Source organism: Lissotriton vulgaris, unplaced genomic scaffold (assembly GCF_964263255.1).
Source record: "Lissotriton vulgaris unplaced genomic scaffold, aLisVul1.2 SCAFFOLD_490, whole genome shotgun sequence".
NCBI classification, from domain to species: Eukaryota; Metazoa; Chordata; class Amphibia; order Caudata; family Salamandridae; genus Lissotriton; species Lissotriton vulgaris.
Genome location: NW_028240828.1, coordinates 669,933 through 695,942, shown reverse-complemented (window position 1 = coordinate 695,942; position 26,010 = coordinate 669,933). Strand labels below are relative to the sequence as shown.

Here is a 26,010-nt window from a genome sequence, read left to right as displayed (position 1 = left end):
CCTACCCCCCTAGCAGCGTGCCTATTGCCCAGCGACCAAAAACCCGAAATATAGTAGAAAAGAGATTTATAAAGGAATGAAACACAGAAAAAGAAAGAAAAGAAAAGTTAAGGGAGGAGGAGAACCACGCATCCCCGGTCGCACTACCCCCCTCCTGCGACGTACAGTCCTGGTCATTAAACAATCAGCAGCAAAGCAAAGTAAATTCGGTAGAACCCAGGAAAGACGTCCTACACCGCCCCGCCCCCTGATACAAGAAAATGGCGGATCCTGGGTCCCTCACAAACCCCTAGCATCCGAGTCGAACACCAGTCTCACCCTTGACCTCTACGAGTGTTCACCATAAGTTCCGCACACTGCACCCGCATATTCACAGGATAAATCACGCCGCAGGGATCTGAGACAAGGCTCTGGAATGGACCACCTCCTTCCTCTCCAGCAAAACCCACAGCGTCTGCCTCCCCCCATTCCGTTCCAAAGCCTCCGAGATCATCTGCAGCATACCCCAGGGATTCTCCCTCAGCCCGACACTGTTAAACATTTACATGGCCCTGCTCGCACACGTCGCCTGAAAACACGACCTCGACATAATCTACGGCGATGACACTCAACTGACCCTCTCCCTCACCAAGGACCCCATCACCACCAAAGCCAACCTCCACGAAGGAATGAAGGCCGTTGCCGACTGGATGAAGATCAGTCGTCTGAAGCTGAACTCGGACAAGACGGAGGTCCTCCTCTTCGGCTCCAACCCTTCAGCCTGAGACGACAACTGGTGGCCGACGGCACTGGGGGCAGCCCCGACACCCACCGACCATGTACGCAACCTGGGAATAATCCTCGACTCAACGCTCTCAAAGACAAGTCAACGCCGTCTCCTCCTCCTTCTTCAACACTCTCCGCATGCTCCACAAGATCTACAGATGGATCCCGACAGATACAAGAAAGACAGTCATCCAGGCCCTTGTCAGCAGCAGACTCGACTACGGAAACGCCCTCTGCGCGGGAGCCCCGACCAAGCTTATCAAACGACTACAACGCATCCAAAACGCCTTGGCACGACTGATCCTTGGACGTACCACGACACTGCCACATCACCCGCCACTTGAGAAACCTGCACTGTCTTCCCGTCAACAAGAGGATATCCTTCAAGCTCCTCATCCACGCACACAAAGCACTCCACAAGACCGGCCCAGCCTAACTCAACAGACGGCTCTACATCCCCAACCCCCAGCTATGCTCTGCCGACCTCTCACTCACCACGGTCCCGCGCATCCGAAGAACCACCACCGGCGGGAGATCCTTCTCACCACCTCGCCGCTCCCACTGAGCCTACGACAGACCCAAGACCTGCTGACCTTCAGGAGGATACTCAAGACCTGGCTGTTTGATCAATAGCGCCCCCCCCCTGCACCTTGAGACCCTCGCAGGTATGTAGTGTGCTTTACAAATGATTGATTGAGAATATTATCTTCAAGTACCGTTTCCTGTTTCCTATGAGTAGTGATAGAGAGTGAAGGAGATGTTTACAAAACTTCTCCTCACAATTCAGCTACTACCAGATCTGCGTAGGTACAAGGTCCTTCAGCACTACCGGATTGGTTAAAAAATACATGAATGTTTTTAGCTTTGTATAACTGTTTGTATGTCTTTTAATCTTGTGTTTTGATGTAAAATAATCCAGGTTATGTTTTGCGTCCCTTGTGTTTTGTTTCATTGATATGAACTTGTAAAACTGTGCAGACTAGTTTGTTGCAAAGTGAAATTTCATGTGTTCTCATGTTGTGGAGTATGTGTGCAAGAGGTTTAGACATTATGGTGCACCTCACTCCCACGCCAACCTCTAAGTGTGTTTTATGTCCCATTGTCTTGTTATTTTTTTGTTCAGAAAATGTAGAGACTCTATTTTTGTGTCTCAGGGTAATGTTTATTGTCCACCGCCCACATCGAGTTAGTAATGCAACCTATTGTGTTTAGTTCATTGTTCATAAACTGCAACAACAGGGCAAAGTGGTTTAAAGCAAAGTGAAAAACATCACTCCCAGGAAGGTCTTTTATTGTATTGTGTTTTGCATTTATATAGTGCTAAACTGTTAGCCTACGAGTATCCTTGCTCTTAGACTTGGGGGTAAAAAGCACGTTAACAGCCCAGAATTGGCAGTGGGAGGACTAGTTTCCGTCCTTGGAAACAACCAGGTTTTCAGATTCATTCTGAAGTAGGTCAGCGAGTTCGCCTGTCTGATAGTCTGGGGCAGATCATTCCATAATCGTGCGGCTGCCACACCAAAGGCTCTGCCCCCCATTCTGGTTTTCTTAAATCTGGTGGTCATAATCAGATTTCCTTTGGAGAAGCGAAGCTGCCTTTTCAGGTTATGCCATGTAAACCTCTGCTGTAGTGGAATAGGGCCCACATTGTGTGCCGCTTTGTACACAATGCAGAGAGATTTTAATCAAATTCTCTGACAGGCAGCCAATGTAGGTCTCTTAGGGCTAAGGTCATAGAGGACCTACGTTGCCTATTCAGCACCAGTTACTTGCCATAGACTGGACTCTCTGCAGACTCTGTAAGATGTACTGTGGAGCTCCCAAATACAGAGCATTTCAGTAGTCCCGTCTGCTAAGAATTACGCTCCTTACTACAAGCGAACGGGTAGCTTTGGGCAGAAGCGGAAGAATGTTGCAGCATCCGCAACAGAGAAAAGCAGATGCTGGGAGCACTAGTACCCCCAAGTTGCACACTGTTTTGGCAGGAACCAGGTGATCATCCTCTGGGGTAAGCGTAAACTCCAATTTCGGATGTAGCTACAGGTTGTTAGGTGGGCAGAATATCACCTCTGTTTTCCCCCATTAAATTGTAGGGAATTTTGCCTGAGCCAGCCTAGTGTCTGGCGCATGCACTCCTGGAACGTACAACAGACACCGCCTGTTTCCCTTCCAGGGAGAACACCAATTGGGTGTCATCCTTGTAGTTGACCAGGTCGATTTCGTAAGACTTGATAAGGGAGAGTAGAGGGCGCAAGTAAATATTAAAAAGAATGGGGCTTATCGCAGACCCCTGTGGGACCCCGTGCTTGTGTGTGTTATGAGATGTGTTTTGGCCACGCTAACCTAGGCACCTGTGTGGTCTTGCCTTTAGCATATTTTCACTACTGTTCAAGAATGGCAACCGTAATGCTATTTGTTTTATTGAAAAATAAAGTTCCATATATATTAGGAGCAGCGTGTCATATGACGTATTATTCCGATCTGCCAAACGTATTGTCCACTAACGTACACTGTTAGCTTTTACACTACTCATGCGCAGTCAGATGTTCGCAGGCTTTATGAAACATGTTCAAGCTTTGACATGCACAGTGGAATCTCAGGTTTTGTCTTTTATTTACAAAATGGCTGAACTGATTTACAGAAACCAAATCACCACTCTTACATTTTAATTTGAGCATCTGTTCAGCAGTTTCACAGTCTAGGCAACTGGAAAATTTGTTGCATATAGTTTTGTTATTTTTGGAACCAGCTTTGAATTTGGACTTGGAGGAGCCAATGGATGTGTTGCAAAATGGGTGTTCTACAATCTAATTTTCTCACTCCAGAAACCTGCATCGTAGTGGTGGGGGTGAAAGACCTGTGGCCAATGATAGGGACTTTGGTAGGACCCACAATAATGCTTTACTTGAGATGTTAGCTGATACAGCACAAGTTTGAAACCGAGGGATGCGATTCAGCGCAGGGGAGGATTAAGCGATTTAAGGAAATTGAGAGAATGCTGCAGAAAATTTGAAGTTTGCTAAACAAGGCTTTTATGTAAAGTTGAGGAACTACTTAATAGAACTTCCAGCAGTGGGAGTAATACCACTTGCAAGCTCTGAAGGTAGATAATCATGGTGGCCTTTTTGCCCCATTACGCACTTTGTAAAAATTAAACCTCGCTTGGTGAAAATCGCTAAAGCGAAAACATTGCACTACATTGATCTTATTTCGAGGCTTAGCCAGCTGAAATACCTTTATCAAAACTTAATTCTTTAAGAACACAAAAGAGTGTTTGCAACAGGCTGTATGCAATGTAGCTTAAGGCATTCATTTAAAATTCATTTAAGGTCTAAGGCTAATACAATGTTACTTCTGTTTATTCTCTGTTTGTAAAATGTGTAAAAGGTCTCCATCTTTTGACTGGCGAGGGAAGCACAGATGCATAAATCCATGCTCACCTAAGTTCTGTTGCTAGACTCTGTAGCTAGGCCACCTCTTTCCTGCAATATAACCTAGAAAGATTGATGTGATATATTGACGTCCCACTAAGTGGCATACTATACTGTGATAATTACACACAGTTACTTTACTAGTCAAATTTACATCAATATTTGTGCAAATCCGTGAACGTGCTACATAAGAGTGTACAATATTTAGAGGTATCGGATAATTGCCAGCTTTCCTCAATCCTTTTAATATATGTACACAAAGCAACTGTTACATTCTGAAAAATAGAAGAATAAAAATGACGCATTTTTGGTGTAACTGTCACTGTTATTGCTTTTCAGATACCACTTTGACCTTGGTCCCTTTGAGGAGTTCTGGCCAGCCATATTTGTCCACATGATCTATCAGTCCTGTGGGAACAACTGGTATGATTTTATATTGACTTCACCTTATTCATATTCCTTTAACGTTCATTTTTTTCTGGTAATCATTTAACCCTTGTCTGGCATTAACTATAGGCTTTTCAAGTGATACATGTTGGTCCCTTAAAAACCTGTTGTCGAGTAATAGAACAAAAAAAAATTATTAAAACAATCGGAAGCTCTCAACAGTTAAATTGTATGTCAAATGTTATTTAGCCTGTGTTTTTTAATTCTGTATGATGCTATGGTCAGTTGGGTTTAGTTTTTTTTTTGCTTTTATCTCGCCAGAATCTAAAACTTCCTAGCTATGGGAATGTAAAATGTCAGTTGTATTAAGGACACAGAGGCGAGGATTAAGCGTATCCTTTCTATACTTTATTACAGATAGCAGCCATATCTTTATCTAAATGCAAAAACAACAGCTGATGAACAGAATGCAGAACAATGTCATATATTCACCCCGTAATAGAGATCTGGGCCTAAATCCATCGTTTTTCTGCTCGCCATGCCATTCCAGTTTGAACCCAGCAATATGCAAATCACTCTTGACCCTGTGCCCCATGGGTACAGTCAAGCTCGAACTGGCAATCCAGGTCCTCCCTGGACTGGAAGCATTCGTCCTAGTACCAGTTTCAGGCTTTCAGTCCTCATCAGCCAGGACAGCTTGATTCCAGTGGCATGGAGAGCACGGGACTCACGTCTGAGCATACCCGTCCCACTCAGGGTGACAATGGCAAAAACAACAGTTGATGGACAGAATGCAGAACAATGTCATACATTCACCCCAGTACAGAGATCTGTGCCTAAATCCATCCTTTTTTTTCTCACCATCCATTCCAGTTTGAACACAGCCATATGCAAATCAGTCTTGCCCTGTGCCCCATGGGAACAGTCCAGCCCGAAATGCCAAGCCAGGTCCTCCCAGGACTGGAAACAAGCATCCTAGGACCGGTTTCGAGCATTCAGCCCTCATCAGCCAGGATAGCTTGATTACAAACTATGGATTTAGGCCCAGATCTCTGTACTGGGGTGAATGTACGACATTGTTCTGCAATCTGTCCATCAACTGTTGTTTTTGCATAACTTTAACTAAAAGCATTGTCTTTAGAACACTGCATAATGCTGGAAATACAGGTAACTTCACTGCAGTAAATATGGAACAAATTGCCGAAAAAGGATTAGATGTTGCAGCTGGCATGATGAGGGACGTTCGAAGAAAGAGCCGTAATGAAGGAGATTAAGGACAATAAGTTAATACCCAACAAGAGAACTGGATGGACTTAATTTATTTCTATTTTCCCCAGTGTTCATGGGAAATGTAGTTTCTTTCAATATACTGTTAGTACAACAACTCACACCTCCATGAAAACCTCATAGCATGTTCCGCAAGCTTCCATGGACATTGGTCCATCACAATAATGTTGTCAAGTTAAACAATAGGACACTTAACTCGTGAGATGAGAGCATCGTGAGAGCTGGCCACTAGAGTGCAGTAGAGAGCGACACGCGGACGACAGAACGCCAGTTCTCCACGGCACAGCAAGCACAGCAGCGAGTCGAGCTAGCCGGGCCGGCATTGATACAGCGAGCCAGGGGGGAGCTGATTGTGGCTGACCTCTTCCACTCCTCGCCTGAGCTCTGGACAGCGGGCCTGGCACTCAGTAGCGGCAGCGGCCCGCGGCGGCCCCCGGCACCTGCACTGAGGTAGCGAGTGCATTGAGGCAACAAGGAGAAAGGGGAGTCCCGGGTGAGCCCGGGTGCGCTGTGTTACGGCGGAATTCTGCAGAAAACTGCAGAGGATAAACGTGGCCCACCCCCGCAGCTCCCCCGTGGAATTTGTATCTGCATCTGCCCAGGCTGCGGGAGGCGCCCGAGTGTAGGACGCACCTGGTGAAGAGCGATGAGAGCGGCTGGAGTCCCGGCCGCAGTGAGGCTACAGTGAGGTGGGGGTGTGGACGGAGTCGGAGCACGAGCACGTACACAGATCTCTGTTGCAAGCCAAGCAGCAAAGGGCAACAATAGAAGGTGGAGCGGTCAGAGCTAACCAGAGCTAACCGGCATCACCAGCGTCATCAGCCAGCCGCAGTAAAGTGGCGGAGGAGCATCAGCACTATCAGCGGCATTGGATGCGAGGTGAGAGAGCGATTTGAAGTGCCCAGTGTACCCTGTTATTTGCGATTGGGTTGGGCCCCTGGCCAGTGATTTGCCCCATCAGCAGCCACCCCTAAGCCCTAAGCCACGGGGCTAGTTAGTGCAGGGCTGCATTTACCGAAGCACAGCCGTTAAAGAGATCGACAGGTGTTAGTGTTAGAGGAAGTTAAGGAAGTGCACTTTGGCCGCCAGCAAAGAAACACAGCGCTGGGATTTTGCACAGATGCGATCAGGTACCATCTGCCAGGAGGCCATAGCAAGACCGCGAAGGAAACCAGGAAACAGAAACAAAAACTAAAAGAACAAGAGGAGGAGGTCTCACAAACCAACATCGGGGAAAACGGAGTGGGTCACAGGGACAGGCTGGTTTCAGTCCCAACCCCACCAACAAAGTCAAACTCCAAACCGACTCACCAAACAGTGATACAAAGGTTTTTCTTCTTAAAAGACCCCTTGACGGCTATGTACGCCTCCCAAAAGGAATCTGCGCTACTGCCAACCCCAATGCAGCCGGCCAAAATGCAACCTTCTCTTAGAGCTACTACGGCTATGTTAGACAGTGTACCATCACAAGAACAATATCCAGAGATTCGGCTGGCACATACAGATGGCAGAAAATTGGTACCAGTAAAAGCCCAGGTGCACCAGGCAGTAATTGAAAGGACGGGACTAACTCCCAAAACTAAACCGGGAGATGTAACTGAAGTACAAAAAGAAACCACAGCAAAACCAAATAAAATTAATACCGGAGACACCACGGAACCCTCGGATCTAGAGGTCCCCAGAGGCTCTCATGGGGACAAGTAGAGAGTGTGAAAAATCCCTCTCCTTTACTGACGGTCAAATACAGGAACAAAACGACCCCTGACTTATAGTAAATTGAAACGTCAGTGAGATTCCCCAAGGAAATAAGGAACAGTGCCCTGTTAATACAAAATGGTCAAAGGAGGAAAAAATAGACCTAATAAAATCAGCAGCAAGTCTAGCAACAAAGGAATTGTGGATCAGCAAATCGATTTATAATATAAGCGAGGCAAACCTATTTGAAGTCTTGGAGTCTCTAGAAGGGATGGGACTGGACAGGGAGCAACTTACCCCGAGCCCAAAGAATACAATCCCACAAAGAAGAGCCACTCTGGTCTCATCAACGCCTCTGAATCCTCAAAGAATTCAGGATGTCAAAATAACAGAACCACAGGAGGATGGCCATAGCCCTATAACAAAGAAACAACAAATCCTGTCTTCACCAATGACAATCTCTTCCGGAAATGGGTCAAGCCCCAGCTCGTCAGCACTGACACAACACAACGATGACCGCCACAACACGAAATGGGCTGACAATTTGATTCAAACCTTGGAACAATTCATAAAGGTACTAAATATCCAATCTGATAAAATGGACGTCCAAATTGACCTAATAAATTTGATGGCCAGTTACATCACCGGAATAAATAAAAAACTGGATGCAATAACAGTGTTACTAATAAAAAAACAAGCTCTAGACAGGCAGAGCGACACAAATATTCAACAAGCCACTTGCCATTGTAGCCCGATAATAGAGAAACTGGCTACATTACCGGAAATCTTAAAAGATGTTTTAGGGGCAGCTAAACAGTCATTAAAACACCAGTGCCAAGGAACATTTCAAACACCAACTGCGCAAGAGCAAACCTCACACCTATCCAATGTCAACAATGAGGAAGCAAAAAATAAAAACGACGCTCAAATAAATTCGGATTTTGAGATAAATCCAATCCAACGCGAAGATCAAACAGCGTCACCACAGCCAATAGCAAAGGCGGAAGTTAAAATCACAAAACGTGAAAGAAAGCGCGCAAGGAAGGCCAGGCTAAAATACAACAAACAACAAAACCCAGCTCCGGTTAAATTATTCCCACTCTTTATAGCAAAACCAAATACGGAAATGAAAGTAATACCTCAACCCCTACCTGAGGCAGGAAGCGTAGAAAGGAATCAAGCACACTTTTCATAGTTCTCCTTCGCAGACAGTCAAGACCTTAGGCACACGGCAAAATCTTTTTCTGAGTCTCAAAACAAACAAGGAGTCAGAAGCCCAGTCCGCGAGGATAAATCGATTGGTAAAGATATCCGGGTGGTGCAGCAAGAGAAGAAAATAAAACTACGTGAAAACGAATTGGAAGAAGTAGCACACATGGAATACCAGCAACTGCCGGGACAAAACAGCCCGAGGGGTGACGAAGCACAAAATAGTCAACAACTAGCATGGCAAGAACCAGAGACACAAGAGGGGCCCAACTTTGCAGAACTTAAGCAAAACAGGTCAGATGGAACATTGTCAATCATCCCTCAAATCCCCCTGAAACCAATTGCTGTAATACTAAGGGGGAAGGATCTGCAAGCTCTTAGTCCAGGAGCAAGTGGACCCACAAATAAAGACGTCGACCCAAAAACATTCGGGCCCTCCAACTGCTAGGCAAGAGGTAAAAATCAAAAATCCGGCGAGTACGAACGGGGAGGCAGTGAAGAACCCCTGCAAATTCTCAAAAGGCCAGGGGGGAGAAATGGTAGCGTTCCACAGTCTTCTGAAAAGCAAGAAGTAAAAGACTCATGTGAACTGAAGCTGTCTTTTATCCCGGAATACTCCTCAAAAGGCACCCAGGATACGCTCAATAGGGGAAACCTCTTGAGACTTTTCCATGAAATCCCCGAACTAAAAGGAATCCGTTCACATGATTTAATTTCAGTGGAATTCAAGGAAACATCCCGAAGGGGGGGGGGGGTATAGGAGTCCCTGACAACGTGGGCGTCCAAGGACCTGGTGGACAACATTTTAGCTATGAGTGAAAGATTTGAGACATGGGGAATCAGGCTTCAGGCAGTGCAACGCCCAAGGTACCCGTATCCCTTCTTAAAAAATCTAAATGAAGAGCAAAGCCCATGAAGACATCAACACACATGTTTACGCAGAGCACGTTCCAATTCACCAATGACATCCGTGCGAAACAATAGGCCCCCCAAAAGCGACAGCTTGGGTACAACTGGGAGAAGCCCCCAGGACCTTAAGGACTGGGCCTGGATCGCAAAAACTCTGAATGACAAGTATTCCTAACAAAGGAATACAAACATCGGAATTGGCAAGGGAAAACAAGGAACCAACCAACATCTCACTCTATTCATGGAATGTGCACGGCTTTAGGGACATGGGCCAAGACCAAGATACAGTAACCTTCTTAAATCAACAACAAATAATTATGCTTCAGGAAACATGGAACATGGGGGCAACCTCAATACCAGGTTTGATTGAACATCATTGCCTGGCAGAAAGACACTCAAATTATGGCCATCCGAAAGGGGCTTATCAACCTTCATAACTCGAAAACTGAATTGGGAAACCGAAGAAATAGACACAGGGGCAAACTGGATCCAAGTGACCAAGGTAACCGGCAAGGAACAAACCATAATTCTCCTCCTAATAAATGTTTACATCCACCCAGAAAGAAAGAAGCAAAATGGTAAATACATAACTCTTATAAAACTGCTAAAAGTACTGCAGAAAAGCGACACAAATGCTCAACTGGTGTTCGCCGGCGATTTTAACACCAATCTTTTAGCGACCAATCGGGGAAGAAACCGTAAAGTATCGAACGGTGTGTTGGACTTTTTCCGCAAACTAGCAGCACTCGACTTAATAATCATGAGCGGTAAATCCCCGTGGGACTCTCCTCCAGTGGCAACATACCTGAGTGGAAAAGTCGCTTCGACAATAGATTTTATTATTACGAGTATTAAGCAGCTCTCAGAAATAAACAGCTTCAGAATAATTACACGAGCTGAAAGTGATCATCTGCCGTTAATACTGAATGTGAAGAATAGAACAAACTCCGCTCAGAAGAATAACGCCATTACGCAGCATCCAGAAACGTTCAACCTGCGTAAAGTAAAATGGCGAGGAGAGGCTCCTGAACTTACTGAGAACAAAGTAAAGGCCTTTATCGAAACCCAAGGCCCAGTTCAAGAACGTGCGCATGTAAGCTATTGGGAGCAAATGGTTGAGTTTTTACTTCACACCTTCCCGGTTACCAAGCCACAGATGTCTTTAAATACAGCCAAAAGGGACCCATGGTTCAATCACGACCTCAATATGCGCAAAAGAGAGATCGCGAGAGAAGTGCGACGTCTATCCAGAGAGGGAGAAAAGGACCTAAAACAAGAAAAATAAAGTTGCGGACACTAAGGAGTACTTACAGAAAGAAGTTGGGGAAAGCAAAATCAGAGTATAAAGAATCAATCTGGCAGCAACTACTAATAGCTGGCAAAAAATCCAACAGCACCGATTTCTGGGGGATTATTAACATGTTAACAACGGGTCCAACACTTCAGCAACAGGCAGGAATCGGTGCAGAAATCTGGACAGACCATGTAAAGACCTTGTTCAACCAATCCAGGAGGGATCTAGAACAACCCCCCCAGGGGCAAGAACATGACCAAAAGGAGGCACAAGCCGGACCGAGTCATGCAACACCAACAGCTAATTCAGCCCATTTAAACTCCTCTTTCGAAGAGCAAACTCCTCTGACAAGAGAAAGAACTAAAAATCCTCATAAAGAAATTAAAGTCCGAGGGAGCGGCTGGGCCAAACGGCATTCCAAACGCAATCTTCAGGGATAACCCAGAGCTATGGTCTGAAATCCTAACACCAGTCATCAACGAGATCTATGTAAATTCTAATATCCCAGCTTCCTGGAGGGGGACTGTCATTCACCCCATACATAAAAAGGGAGATCACGGTAAGCCAGGGAATTACAGATTAATCTCCTTGATTGCAGTGGAAGCCAAACTATACGCCTCGTGCCTATTGAACCATCTGCAATGTTGGATGGAGGAACAAAACATCATCCTCAACTTCCAAACAGGATTCAGGCAAGGCATGGGCACTCAATCGAGCCTTGCAACCATAGCTCTCTTGACGGAACAGGCGCAAAAAAGGAAAGTCCGTCTCCTAGCATGTTTCGTGTATATTAAATTAGCATTTGACAGAGTGAGCATGAATCATTTATGGAGCAAACTTAAAAGATGGGGCATACCAAATGCACTCCTCACCGCCATTGTAACCTTGCACACTGACACCTGGACAAGAGTCAAGCTGGGAAACTGGTTGAGCACCACCGGAAGTATCCCTACACAAAGTGGTCTGAAGCAAGGCTGTGTCTTGGCCTCAAGCCTTTGTAATCTGTATTTATCGGACATTGCCAGACACTTTGAAAACCCAGACTGCCACCCCCCGAAACTGGCCAACAAGCCAGTCGCAATCCTCCAATATGCAGACGATATAGTCTTGTTAAGCCAAACCCCAGTGGGACTACAAAGATCAATAAACAACCTGGCATCCTACCTGGATTTGGAACAGGTAGAGATAAACAAAGACAAAAAGAAAAAATTGTTCGTCTGGTTGACAGTAGGAAATTAAAGTTCAAATGGAGGGTTAAGGGGGCCCATGTGGAAGAAAAAAGTTCATGCAAATATTTGGGCGTAATAATCGGGCGGGGCACAAGTCACAAAGAACACAAAATGTCCCTCAAAGCAAAGACCCAGTCCCTGATCTATGCCTACAGATCCTTGCGCAGAAAATTGGACTGCCCTAACCATTCGCATTTGTTAAAAGTTATGGCTGCTCAAATCCAACCAAGTTTGTCATACGGTCTTGTTCCCTGGTGTGGCAAAGATTTGCATTTCCAGAACGAATTGCAGTCAGAAATCTATAAAGCAGTTTTTGATTTGCCAAAATGTGCCTCGCCCGCCCAGGTAAGACTGGAATTTGGTCTTCAGGATCTTAAATACAGGACAATGAGCAACTTTATTAAATTCTGCCACACCCTCCGGTTATCCAAAGTGGACACTCTAAACAGACTCTGCTGGGACGAAGTAAGGTCACAGAACGAGCAAGAAACCCCAAACTCTTGGGGAGTTACCAGAGTACATCTTTGGCCACTTTGGAACTCCAACCAGCATGGGACAACAAGATGGATCGAGCGTCCTTTAACAAAACTGTGAATGTCGCAAGTAAAAAGAAATCTTTATTGAAAGATAAATTTGTGCTCACAAAGAGACGGCATGCATGGACAGTCATGAACTCATACAGGTCTTCAAAGCCACAAGCCTACTTATCTGCCCATTTTAGGTCCTATTTGAAGATGTGCTTTCTAAAGTTCAGGATGGAGGTGCATGTCTCCAAGGATTTATCCCCTTCTTGGTTGACCGATTTTAACTCAGAATGTTGTCGCTTATGCAGATTCCAAAAGGAAACCTCTGCCCATTTGCTGTGCGCATGTCCAGCCATGTTAACCCAAAGTAGACAATACCTAAAGCCGATTTTTATCAACCTGAACATTCACTCTAGCAGACAAGCAGTGATAAGCTGGCTGGAGGGTTCGTCATGTATCTTGTCTTGCCGAGGAGTCAAGTTTATGAGATTAGTCAACAGCTGCTTATAGCAAGCGGATGATCTTTAATCATAATTGCATGTAACATATTCCCATACTTTTAATTTGGTTGGTACATAATTATAACTTTTTGCTGTAACTTGATCTAAACATAGTTTTAGAATGATTTTATAGTAAGAGAATTTTACACATTTGAAATGTATGGGAGACAGAGTACAGATGTACATTTGCATATATCACACTTCTAGTTGTTTGAGTAGATGAAACTCACTTATTTTATGTAGGGGGGGTATTGTGATGATTTTAATTAATCAGGCAATAAACATTAAACTTGAAACTTGAAACCTGAATAAGACAAATACTCCTGGCTCCCAAGTGCTTTACTTGAGCACCTTTGTGAAGCCATGAATTTGAAGAACTGTTTTCTCCATTTGAATTAAAGGAATCAGCAATGTGGATGGTAGATAGGAATAGCCAGGTAGGCTTCTTTGAGATCCAGTCTCGCCAGCCAGTCCCGGAGGCGTAACCGGTAGCAGAGGAGGTGCATACCCTCTGTTTAAAAGTGGCAAAATATCAGCCGCTCATTGAAGGCCTTCATGGTGATGACCTGACATTAACAGACATCCCTTTTCTTCACCAGCAACGAATTGCTGAGAAACCCAGCTGGATGTAGAGCTGTTAGAGAGATTGCCCCTTTCTTTATTAGTCCCATAACCTTCCCTGTCGACCTGCTCCAAGTCGTGCTCGGAGAACCTGATATCAATGAATGTCCTGACTGGTAAGGAGAGACATAAAACTTTGTGAAAGTCATGAACCATTTATGCATTGGTATTGAGCACCCGCCAATTGTGTATGAAGAGTGCCAGTCTGCCCGCTATACTTAAGTGAGAAGAAGGGGTTACTTTTACCCTGGGCAGATCCTTGACTGTTGTTCCTTTAATGTTGCCTTTAGAGCCTCGTTGACATAGCCATCCTCTGTAGGGAAAGAAGGTACTGAACTTTGCGGAGTCCTGCCTCCTGTCACTGTCCTCTCCTGGAACCCTGTCCTCTAGCAGGGGTTTAGGAGGCAAAACTGCTGATTGAGCAACCCCTGCCCCAACCGATACTAGGGAAAACCTTAGGGGGGTAAAATTTGCTTCATAGATGCCCGAGTCTTGTCCAGGGAGGAGGAAGTAGCAACAAACTTGCCCAGTTCCTTGACAAACGGATCTCCAAAGAGACCTCCCTAGCTTCTGAAGAAGCCAGGTCCCCCAGCTTGGGGTCTACTTTAATAAGGAGAGACCTGTGGCGTCCTGCTGATATGGCGCAGTTGGTGTTCCCCATGAGCCCCTAAGCAACTTTTTGTTGCTTTTGCTCCACCACATAAAGGCAATCCAATATCAAAATCAGATGTTGCAAGGTGGATAGTTAAGTGCATTCAAATATGCTATGCAAATGCAAAACGAATGTTAACAGTTCTCCCTAGAGCACATTCTACACACAAACTAGGGGCTTCCATGGCCTTCTTAGGAAATATACTCTTAGATGACATATGCAAAGCTGCAACATGGTCTACACCTCACACAGTCACAAAACACTATTGTGTAGATGTGTTAGCAAGGCAACAAGCTAGAGTGGGCCAGGCAGTTTTACGTGCACTATTTCAGACCACTGCAACAGATACAGGTTAACCACCGCTTTGGGAGATAACTGCTATATAGTCTATGCATGGCATATGACCAACAGCTCATATGCCTCAAACAGAAAATGCTACTTACCCAGTATGCCTCTGTTCTTGGCATATAGACCCACCTCCTTGGGTACTATACCTGTTGCAATAACATCTTAATTAGATACATGCATTCATGGACATCTTCTTTAGTCCTTTCAGTGCGTTGGACGGCCGGGGGCAGTAGCCACTTATGGGAATCTTAATTGTGAACTGATCCTGCTATGATGATTGTACTAGATTGTAATAGATAAATTGTTAATGAAGATGTGACCGAACCTGATGCACTGTCATTATTTGTAAAACAATACCATCTGTTTCAATGTTTTTTAATCGTTTTTTTAAATTCTGTTTAGGCAATTCTGCGTTGCTGACTTATTTTTACGCTTTATGCAGATGAATATAAATTTTTCTAGCTGTGAAGTTGTTTAAATTCTATTAAGAACCCAGAGGTGAGGATTATGCTTTCTCTTTCCATTATTTTTACTCAGCAGCCTTAAAACAACAACTATACGCCAAAGACTACAACTCCCAAGAGTCTTTGCGGTAAACAACCAATGAGTCAGCGCTATTTATCCAACATCAAGGAAAAGCACTTCCTCTTTCTTCAAGCGAGGCATCATGAACTTCGTTATCCTCTCAGAATTCCTGTTTCTACTCTGATCCTACGGAAAAACATAAGACATCCTGGTTCAGAATCAAAGAACCACCACGAAATATTAAGCATCACATTTTAACCATAGTCACAAAGACAAAACCTAAGAAAAGTTAAAAACAATACTGCTTTAATCCACCGTAAGGTATACTATCCTGGAGAGGGTCTTATCATGTATTAAAATTCAAATTCTTATCCAAACAGTAATCCCTGGGCGTACCGGTATGGTAAAAGGATTGTATCCAATCGGTGGGATAATACTCGCCTATGTGTCCATAATAGAATTGAAACTTTGCTTCACGTTAGCTAGGACATTTTATATTCTATGTCAGGACCCAGAAGCTCAGATTATGCTAGTTTAAAGCTGGTTAACCACTAGTGAAGTCATGCCAGTAATTGGTTTGAAATAAAAGGTCATAAAGGTTGATTCTGAATACCTAGCTGCTGTTCTTAGGATATCCTCCAGGCGGCCTTCTAATTTAAGAGCCATAGCCCTCCCAGTAGTGTGCGCTCTAAAGGAGGTCGTATCAATCCCCAACTCTTGAAGGACCCATTTCACCCATCGGGCGATATTCATTCCCCTCAAGAAGCCTTTTATGCCAGTTTCTACAATGATTAACTGCGCTACCCCTGGTGGCCTGTACTCTTTGGTCATGGATTCGTAAAACCTCAGACAACGGACCACCCCAACCTAGAATGACTGGAAAAAATGGAGTAATGAACCACCCTATTGTTGGATTTCGTACGCCTTGAAATAGTAAAGCATACTCCCTCTGGAGTAAACATGCGTGCTTAACATCGAGGGCACAAACGTCTGACACCCTTGTACAAGAAATTAGGCACAACAACATTGCTAGCTTACTTGTAAGTTTCTTCTGCGACAGGAATTGATTATCCTGCCATGAACGCAGCATTCTAGGCACAACCGTAACATCCCAAAGCGAGGAATATTTCAGTTCCAGTGGGACAGATAATATAATTCCCCTTAGGAGACGACAAACCAAAGGATGTTCCCCTACGAGAATGTCATGAACAGTCACATACCTGCAAAAATCGTCGAATGGCATGTATTTGTAGTGCTGTAGGCCAATCCCATATCCACTGATTCCGAAAGGAATTTGACAATGTGCACTACATCTGCCCCCATGGGATCAAGATCCCTTCACATATGCCAGCATGACCATCTCCGCCACGCCAAACCATATCTCTTGACTGATGGGTTTACCATGCTCTACTGATGAGGGCAAAAGCTCTCTTTGAAAGGCCCAGTACTTCCCAATGTCCCCAATAATCCTCCCGCTCATCAGCTGAAGAGTCCCTTCCTGCACCAACTGGTGTAAATTGCCATGAGTATCTGTCAGAAGTTGAGTTGTGGGTAGTCGGATTGGAAAATCCGTAGAAAGTTCCAGAAGAACTGGATACCACACTTATGACCTCCAGAGGGGTGTCACCAAGATCACCTCTGCCTTCCGCCACCTGACCATGGACGTGATCCTGGCTATCATTGAGAACGAAGGAAACGCTTACCCCTGAAACTGACTCCGGTCTTGGAGAAAAGCATCTGTTGCCTCCGCCAGAGGATCTGGCTGCCAACTGAAAAACCGGGGAAGTTGGTGGTTGAGCCTTGAGGCAAAAAGATCCATGGGACAAGGCCACCACCAATCCATGATTCTCTGAAATAGCAAATGATCCAGCATCCATACACTGTAATCCCTTGGGTGTCTGGGGTGACAGTCTGTTGAGTCTCCTCGATAGGTACTCTGCCATCACTAACAGCTTGCCTTCCAGACAGTAATTCCAAAAGTCCCTGGCCAAATCCGCCAGTACCTTGGACTTGGTGCCCCCTGAGCGATTTATGCACCGTACTCCTTAGATGTTGTCCATCTTCAACAGAATCGCACAAGAAACGTTGTTGGCCGCTAGACTCTTCACCGCAAAGGAATCTGCAAGAAGTTCCAGGCAATTGATGTGTAGGCTTCCTTACACTTGGACCACTGTCCTCCTGTGGTAATACCACTAGAGCAAGCGCCTCATCCCTGCCGACTGACATTGGACTTGAGGATTATATCCGGGGCAGTCCCGAAGATGACTCTGCCATTCCAGGCCTGCATGTAATCTAGCCACCACCAAAGTTCCATCTGGGCTTCTACTGACAGGGAGACCCCCTGCGCATAAGATAGACCCCTCCGTTGGTGCTGCACCTTCATGTGTTGCAGGGCCCTGTAGTACAGAGGCCCTGGGTAGATTGATTGGATTGACTAGGATAGTAGACCTATGCCCCTGGCTAGATGCCGAAGGGAAATGATCTCTTTGGCTAAGGCCCATCAAAGTTCCCTGCAAATCAGTAATATCATCCTCTGGGGTAGGCGTAGAAATTGTTGCACCGAGTCGATTTCGAAACCAAAGAAGATCATTTGTTGAGCCGAAATAAACTCCAACTTTTGGGCGTTTACTATGATACTATATCCTGTAACGTTAGCATTAATTGAAGTTGAGATTTGCGTAGATTTTTCCTGATGCATTGAGAGAATGTCGTCTAAATACACTTTTAGACGCTTCCCGTGCCTGAAGCCTTTCTATGGCTGGTTGCAGCACCTTGGTGAAGCACCAGGGTGCGGGTGGTAGGTGGAACGGTAGGCATGTGAATTCAAAAATTGTTTGTTCCACTCCAACTGAAGAAAAGGTCTGTATGAGGGGTGCGGATGTAAATGGTGAGGTAGAAGTCCTTTAGGTCGAGTGGTACCAACTAATCGCTGGGCAGTAGTTTATCTTGTAGAAGGTGAGTTCCCTCCATCTTGAAGTGGCAATACACCACCCATTGGTTGAAATCCTTCAGATTAATGACCTGGCAGAAACACTTGTCCTTATTTTCTACAAGAAAAATGTTGCTAAAATAAACGGAAGGGTGAAGTGTCGCCCATTTTTGTGCACGGTCTGGCACCTCTTGGTTTACCACCTGCACTCCACCCATCCTCCTGAGAAGACTGCGGGCGAGAGTGTTTTCTGGGTGTTCCGTAAAACTCTATGTGAAAGCCTTTAAAAAATCTGCAAAACCCGGGCATCCTTTTTTATGGACATTCAGTTTTGACTGAACCACTGTAGCCGTCCTCCCTCCCCCCCCCCCCCCCCCCCCCCCCCCCCCATGATAGGGAAGATGGGAAAATGCTAACCGTTGATACCACTGGGTGCATTGATGGCTCCTTGGGCGAATCTTTTATTGCCACGTCCTCTGCCCGACCTCTTGAGGGAGAAAACCCCCGAATTACTTGTGGTCCTGCCACTGGATGGGGCGTCGTGTCTGGAATTTCTGAGGGTTGGAAGAGTAGGTCCAGCCAGAGAAGCGCAGCCTACGTCTTCCGGCCCTTCCAAAAATGTGCTGGTTAAACACATTCTTGATTGACTGCAGGGCTTTTTCCAGGGATGAGTAGGTATTGATGAAACATGAGAGTTCTTTGATAAATGATTCTCCGAAGAGACCTTCATTGGCTACCAGGCTGGCTTTTGTGGTTGCGAGTTCACCCACTGGGTTCAATCTTAATTAACAAGGATCGCCTGCACTCCGTTCATAAGGCACAGTTGGCATTGACTAAGAAACAAAGGGCCTGTTGAGCCCAACCCGGCAGGATTGAGGAATGGATCACATGACCTGATGCCTTGGCATCCACAGCCATATCGAGGATAATGGTCCAGGGTCCCAGAATATCCAGGACCTTGTCCTGGCAGGATCGCCAGTAGCAGTTCCGACCCTTCTTAGTGTCTTTAGCAAATTTTGTGTTGAAAGTTGCCATCTTGGCATCGATGTCTGTTTTATGGGCTACTTTGTTAGTTAAGGAAGGTCTGGGGTACTTGGTCCACAGACGCCCCGACCTCCTGGTCAATTGTTTTTCAAATGCAGCTTGCTACATATCGCGCCACGGAGGGCTCAGGGATCCAATCCGCCAAGCAGGGGTGATAAATATCTTCTGGATTTAATAATCATGGTATCCCCGCCCTTTTCCTTCAACCTGGGTTTCTTGGTGCCGCCTTCTGGTCACCAGGGTCTTCTCAGACCTGGCTCGTTGTCACTCCCCATCAGGGTTATCCGTTTCTTCCCCAGTATTATCATCTGTACCCTGATGGGAGCAGGAATATTCTTTGAGGTACAACCTGGCGGGGAATCCTCTTGAAGGTCCTGAGTATCCAGGCGCCTCTTTAAAAAGGCCAGGCAGGGCCTTTCAAATGCATCTATCGAGGTAGTAGCGTAATGCCTGGAGGCCGTAGGCTTAGCCTTGCCTTTACCTTTAGGGATTTTCCTGGGATCCAGAGGAGGCTCCCGCCTCAAGTCTTCCCCTAGTGGGGGTAAAATAGTATGTTGTACCATCAACTTGATGATTCCCTGGTTCAGGGGTTGAAAGGCTGAGGATACTGCTCGCTCTAGAGAAGAGTCAACGGCATCCACTAACTTCTCGTGGATAGGTATGAGCTTATGTTCCTCCTCAACAGACTCCCAGTAGTCATCAAACCCACCTGCCATGATGATCAGGCAAGGATATAGAGGTACTAGGTAGGAAACTGTGAGGTGTACCAACTTGGCCAGGTAGAATTGTATGTTCCAGTGCTTGTTGTATCACTACGAAGGGTGAACACGGCCCTCTAGTTAGCACGGAGATGAATGGAAATGCTTGCAGTAAAATCAGCTCACCTGAAGCCTAATTAACTCCTTAACCGCAGCGCGAATTCCGCTGCTGTGCGGGAGTTTTAATCAGTGGGTGGGGCTGCGACAGCCAACGGACGTGCGCAGCACTTTCAAGGTAGTGCTCATGATGGCCGTTGGCCAACGCGAGCACGGAACTGGTTAAATTTGTGCAATGTGAGAAAAAATGCAGCCTTGTCAGAACTGTGGAAGCCCTGGCTGTGTGCGCGCTGTAACAGCAGTGAACGCGTCACAGACCCGAATGCTGCAGAGGAAAGGAATGCCAGGAATGTGGCAGGAGGGAGACACACCTTTCTGAGGAGCACGCTCTCTGCCCTCTGCCGGGCTGAACCGCTTATTAGGGATCCCTCCCAAATGCTGCATTGAGCTCCTAATATCTGCTGCAGCAGCAGGCGGTCACACGAAGCCGTGCCTCCGCAACTCCTCACAACACCTACACCAGTACGACGTGGCTGAATAACTGAACAATGTTCGGGTCCAGGATAACGGGTAACACTCGGATATATACCGCACACCCTCAATTCCCTGTAGTTGCCGAATAACGATCAAGGTAAAGAGGCGCAGCACAGTAATAAACAGTGTATTAAACAACATAACCACAAATGTAAAGTTCAATAAGATATCTAATATGAAGGGAAAGCATTTATCTGACTGCTTAGCAGCGAAGAAGTAGGAAATGCTTTTCTGACTCTATGGTTGTTTATTGCTAAGACTCTTGAGAGTTGTAGTCTTTGGCAAATAGTTATTGTTTTAAGGCTGCTGAGCAAAAATAAGGGAAACAAAAGGCATAATCTGAGCCTCTGGGGCCTGACATAGAATCTGTTATGGGAGCCTGAATTGGCAGAAGGCTTCCACTCATCTTCTACATATTTTAACTGTCTTTTTTATTCAAATGTCACATTAATGTAAAACCAAACAGTGCCATAAATCAAGTCTATGAAATTTCCATTCCATTACTCTCCTCATCCCCTAACCACCATTACTTTTCACCTTCATTCTTTCATCAGTATTTGAGCAGTGGTGGTGGATCACTCGTTCATCTAGTTTGCTATCAGTTTATCTGGCTGCTGTCCCCAAGATTGACCTTCTACCTTTCTAGATGTGTCTGCTGCATGAAGGCTTGCAAGCCCCTAAGATAAATACAATTCTGTCTGTGCAGCAACATAAACCAATTCAGTGAGGACTATATGATTGTATTTTGAGAGTAGAATTGAGCTATAAGCGGCTGTAAAAATGCAATCTGCTTTGTGAGAAAGTCTGTGTCCACTTTACCAGTGACGCTGAAGCCAACTTGTCTAATAAATATGGGACCAAATGTGCATTTTGTTTTTGGTAGTTCTAGGGAAATCTAACTAAAAATGAGTCTTGTTAAGTTTGAGCTTGCAGTACAAATACTCTGAATTATGAAACTGAGAAATGGTTATTTTCTTTCCTCTCCATCGTGCCCAAAGAACCACTGAACTGCCTTATCAATACAGCAATAGGTGGAATTAAACAGTGTGAACTTTTATAGCATAAGTGTGAGAAATGTGTTCCTCCTATTTAATCCCCCTTGATTATTCGTTTTTCAGACTAACTGGGTTATGGACTACTGTTGTGAATCTCACTACCCGAGTCTGACTCACTGTAAAATCTATTCTAATGGATTTGGAGTGCTAACTGCCAGTGTCTGCCTTTTAAGATAAGGTCCTATACTGATACTGTGAAGCTCTATGGTAAGAGGCTCTGGGATGATTGCACGTGAACAAGGTCAGTAAGCATGGGCGAATCTGGCGTTCACAAATTTGCGTATTTGCGAACTCTCAATCCGCGAATTCTCGCGAATTTTTTTTTGTGTTCGCAAGGGTTTCTGTCAGTTCGCGAGGGTTTTGTACCAGTTCGCAATTGCGAACTTACTTGTCGGCTCGCAACGGTCGCGACTATGTTGTTTCTACGTCTGGTTCATAATCACAGGTTCACAGCACCCTCTGTTTCACCACTGCCACCCTCTGTTTCACCCATGCCACCCTCTGGCACATCAATGCCACCCTCTGGTTCATCACTGTAGATTATGGGGGGGAAAAGCAAGCACACCTGCCCTGCTTCAACTGACATGAATAAATTTGGGGTTGATTTATTAATGTGTCACTGTTTTAAAATTCCAGTCTGGCACCTGCTTCCTTATCTGTAATTTGCTTTCTGTTGCAGTGCAATTTTTTTTTCCAGGACCTTTGTGGCCTACTTGTAGCCATTCTATGAGCCTGCTGTGAGGGTCAGAGCAGGGTCATAGAATAGTTGCAACTAGCAACGGAACTCTGGAGGGGCCCCAGTCAGGAAGCACTACAGGGAATGGTTACTAATGATGAGTTTGAACTTTTGCACCTGCTGAGTGCTTTCAGTTTTGCAAAACTCGTTTTTCTGCAATTTCGTGGGATTCGCGGGGCGCGAACTTGCGCGAGATCAAATTCGGAAGCCGCAAATTTGTGCGAATATGCGATTTGTTTTTTGCGGCGTGTTATTTGGCAAGGTTTTGTGCGTTTTAGCGAGCCACTTGTAGCGTAACGGCGCGAAGTTACCCTCACTTTCGTTCACGGGCGCAGCCATCTTGTTTGCATGACGTATTTCCGTTTCCGGGCGCGATGTGTATTCTCGCCAAGTGTGCGGCTCGCTAGTACAATTTTGCGTGTGATCGCGAGGAAAATCTTGCGCGAACTTACCCACGCGGTCGTGAACGGGCGCGGCCATCTTGTTTCTCATTCATTGCTATGGTTCTGGGCATGCTTTTTGTATCCTCTCTGAATCACTGCCATCCTTTGCTTGTTTGAAGTTTTTTTTAATCTATTTTACTTATTATCTATCCCTCTATTTTTCTAGGTCTATATTTGTGTTTTCTGCTACTTTTGCTTAATTTTAAACTACTCATTTAAACTTTTCTTTTCTTCTTCCCTATTCTATTTCTTCTTTATTATTTAGCTTCCTTTCGGCCCAGACCATGGTAAAGGGAGCCGGGAAGCATCCTGAGAAGGGGAAGGGTCCCGCACCCCGTGCCCGGCTCCCGTGCGGGCGTTTGAGGGGGGAAGCAGGTCGCACCCCTGGAGATCTTCAGCGCAGAGGAGGTGGTCGCACTAATTTTTTATGTTCAGCGCCGCCTCCCCAGGTCCATCATGGCAGGCGGCAAGATCGCTAGCGGGTACGGGATCCAGGAGCGCCGGAAGCGGTGGGAGGTGGTGTGCCGGGCCATGTACCAAGACTCTCGGGCATGGCGCACCTACAACCAGGCCACCCACCGTTGGACGGATCTCCTGGACCGGGAACACGATCTGCTCGACCTGCTCGGCCTTGAGATCCCGGGCTTGGTGAGTAGTAGTAGCTATTTCTTGGTTAGTAGTAGTAGCTATTTCTTTACTATGTTTTCTCCTGCTCTGTGTGTTATTATATTGCAAATTTTTGTTTTTTACCAAGAGCATTAATGCTGCTGATTACATTGTAGGTAGATTATATTTCAAAATCTTCTGTGCATTTCAGGTGCACTGCTCTCCTTCTCAGTAGCGTTGCTACTATGCTTATTTGTTTTAGATTTTGTGTTCATTTCATTGGCCTGTGAAATTATGTATGAGTGTAGTTTAAAGAACTGCGTAATGCTAGACACAAAGGGTCAGATTTTTAATTACCGGCGCATCCCTGCAAAGTAGCAGGGATGCACCAGTAATTGTGCGCCACGCCACCACCACCCATGGTGCGCCGTATTTACAATGCGGTACACCATGGGCCCAAAACGTCACCAAAGCGTTACGCATCTGTGCCGTAAAGGCGGCGCATTGCTGGAGTTGCGTCGCAACGAAGACGCAGCTCCAGCATAGCTATGGGGTGCCCTATCTCCCCAATGCTGCGTCAAGCCGTACGTCTGCTTCAAGCAGGCGCAGGGTTTGAGTCACGCATCATTGTCCTCAAAGTGACTGATTGAAATCTTGTAGATTTCCCTCAGCCACTTTAAGGATGCGTTCCTGCGCAGGAACGCCCTCCCTTGCGCCGGAATGCCCCCTGATGGCGCAGGGCTTTACAACGTGATGCATCTCCCATATGCGTCACGTTGTTAATATACGCCGCACCATGGCGCCTCTTTTGTTCTGCCGCTGCGTCACAAAAGTCACGCAACAATGGCGCAAAAGAGCCGCAAGGGGCTTCTAAATCAGCCCCTACAGGCTCAAGTCCAGTCCTTCCTTTGTACACCTGGCAATAAGAAGAAATAGTGGTGGTGGGTTGATAGTTTGAGTATTTTAATGACTGGTTAATGTAGTAGGAAACTTTTTAGTGTTGTCCCTGATCTGCAATCACGATGGACTTTGTCTGTCACTTCGCGTGCTGCGGACTGCTGCCTGCCAGTCCTAGGCGAACCTTTTTAGTAGTTTTTTTAGTGAGTTACATAAGAACTTTCCAAGTCGACGGTCGGCAAATCAAGCAATACTAATAATGTAGTATACCACATGAGATCGGTCCATATATCCCGTGGAATAGTTGTCTATTTGCTATTTCGCCAAAATATATTGTTATTGTTCTTTTGAAATGTTTGATTTGGTTGACAAATATCATCCATGTTTTCTGGTCTTTCTTTCTTTCATGTTGTACATCAGCTCCCCAAAGGGGCAAGAGGGCATTGGAGGAGGCGGCTGCTGCTGCTGAACAGGATCGGTCAGGCGAGGGCTCCTTTGCTGGCCCCGGTAAGTTTTAATTTTAATAGAGTACCTATTTTTTCCTAGCGTTCCTCATTCGATTTTTTCTAAATCGTCTTTGATCTTCTTGTAGACTGTATCTAAATTCTTATCCTGCCTCGACTATGACTCCCTGTGGTATTACTAGATTATTCTTATTAGTCTATCTGTGTAGCTAAGTAAGATTGCACATTTGGCAAATCCATTGGACTCCCATTCTAGTCAGCAATAGCTCTATGCACTGAGTGCAGTCCTCTGGGATTGTCCATAATGTCTTTTCAAGTCTTTTAAATGTTTATGCTTTGACAAATGCCAACAATAAAAAGGTGAATGACCACCAAGAAAGAATAAGATACTACTTTACTTTTGGTTTTGATAGGAGGACAATCCATTCTACTACTGTTGCAAGGAAAAATCTGCGCAAACAGAACTATGGACACTAAATAGTTCATTGTTTATCAATTATAATAGGCGCAGGTAGACTTTCCACATACCTCAGTGATATCAGACTTTGAAGAAACCCCAATCTTCTTACTGACTAGATAGTGTGGCAGAGTCATTTAGCTCCCAAATTCATCGATGATTGATCCCCAATGATGATTATCCAACGCAGGACAAGAGTACGAAGTCAGAGTCCAGAAGTGTCAGAGGCACGGGCTCATGCTTGCAAATTGCAAAACCTTTTGCTCATTCACTCATGACCAAAAACCACAGAGTCTATTTAAGTTTTAAAGCTTTATTAAAAGTAAAAATATTTATTAAAATCAAGCTTGTCATAAAACAGAAACGGTTGATTAAAACTGGAAAAGTGCTAATAGTGATTTATTTCACACATTTATTGTGGGCGAGCCGAGCCCTCACCTGGTTTGAACTTTAATTTTTCTTTTTGGTGATGAATCGTTGGTCCCTCTGTCCTAGTGGTGGTGATGATGATTTTTTCTTAGAAGTGAAGCTTCTGTCTGTTATGAGAAAACTGGTGCGTGTTAAAAAGCAAGCATTCATCAGTTGTGCCAAAAAGTGCAGCAAGACAAGACCCTTCATTGGAAAATTTTACTTTAGAGTAGACAGTCACAAATT

The 26,010-nt window shown here is 45.3% G+C and overlaps 1 protein-coding gene across 1 annotated transcript in view; it reads left to right on the top strand.

Moving 5' to 3' along the window:
- LOC147672520 (cAMP and cAMP-inhibited cGMP 3',5'-cyclic phosphodiesterase 10A-like) overlaps positions 1-26,010 on the top strand; it is a 909,783-nt gene that overhangs the window by 545,310 nt on the left and 338,463 nt on the right. Inside the window, exon 14 of the mRNA XM_086947973.1 lies at positions 4,536-4,619. Within this exon, the coding sequence (XP_086804099.1) occupies positions 4,536-4,619 (84 nt within the window). The remainder of the gene's footprint in view (positions 1-4,535; positions 4,620-26,010) is intronic.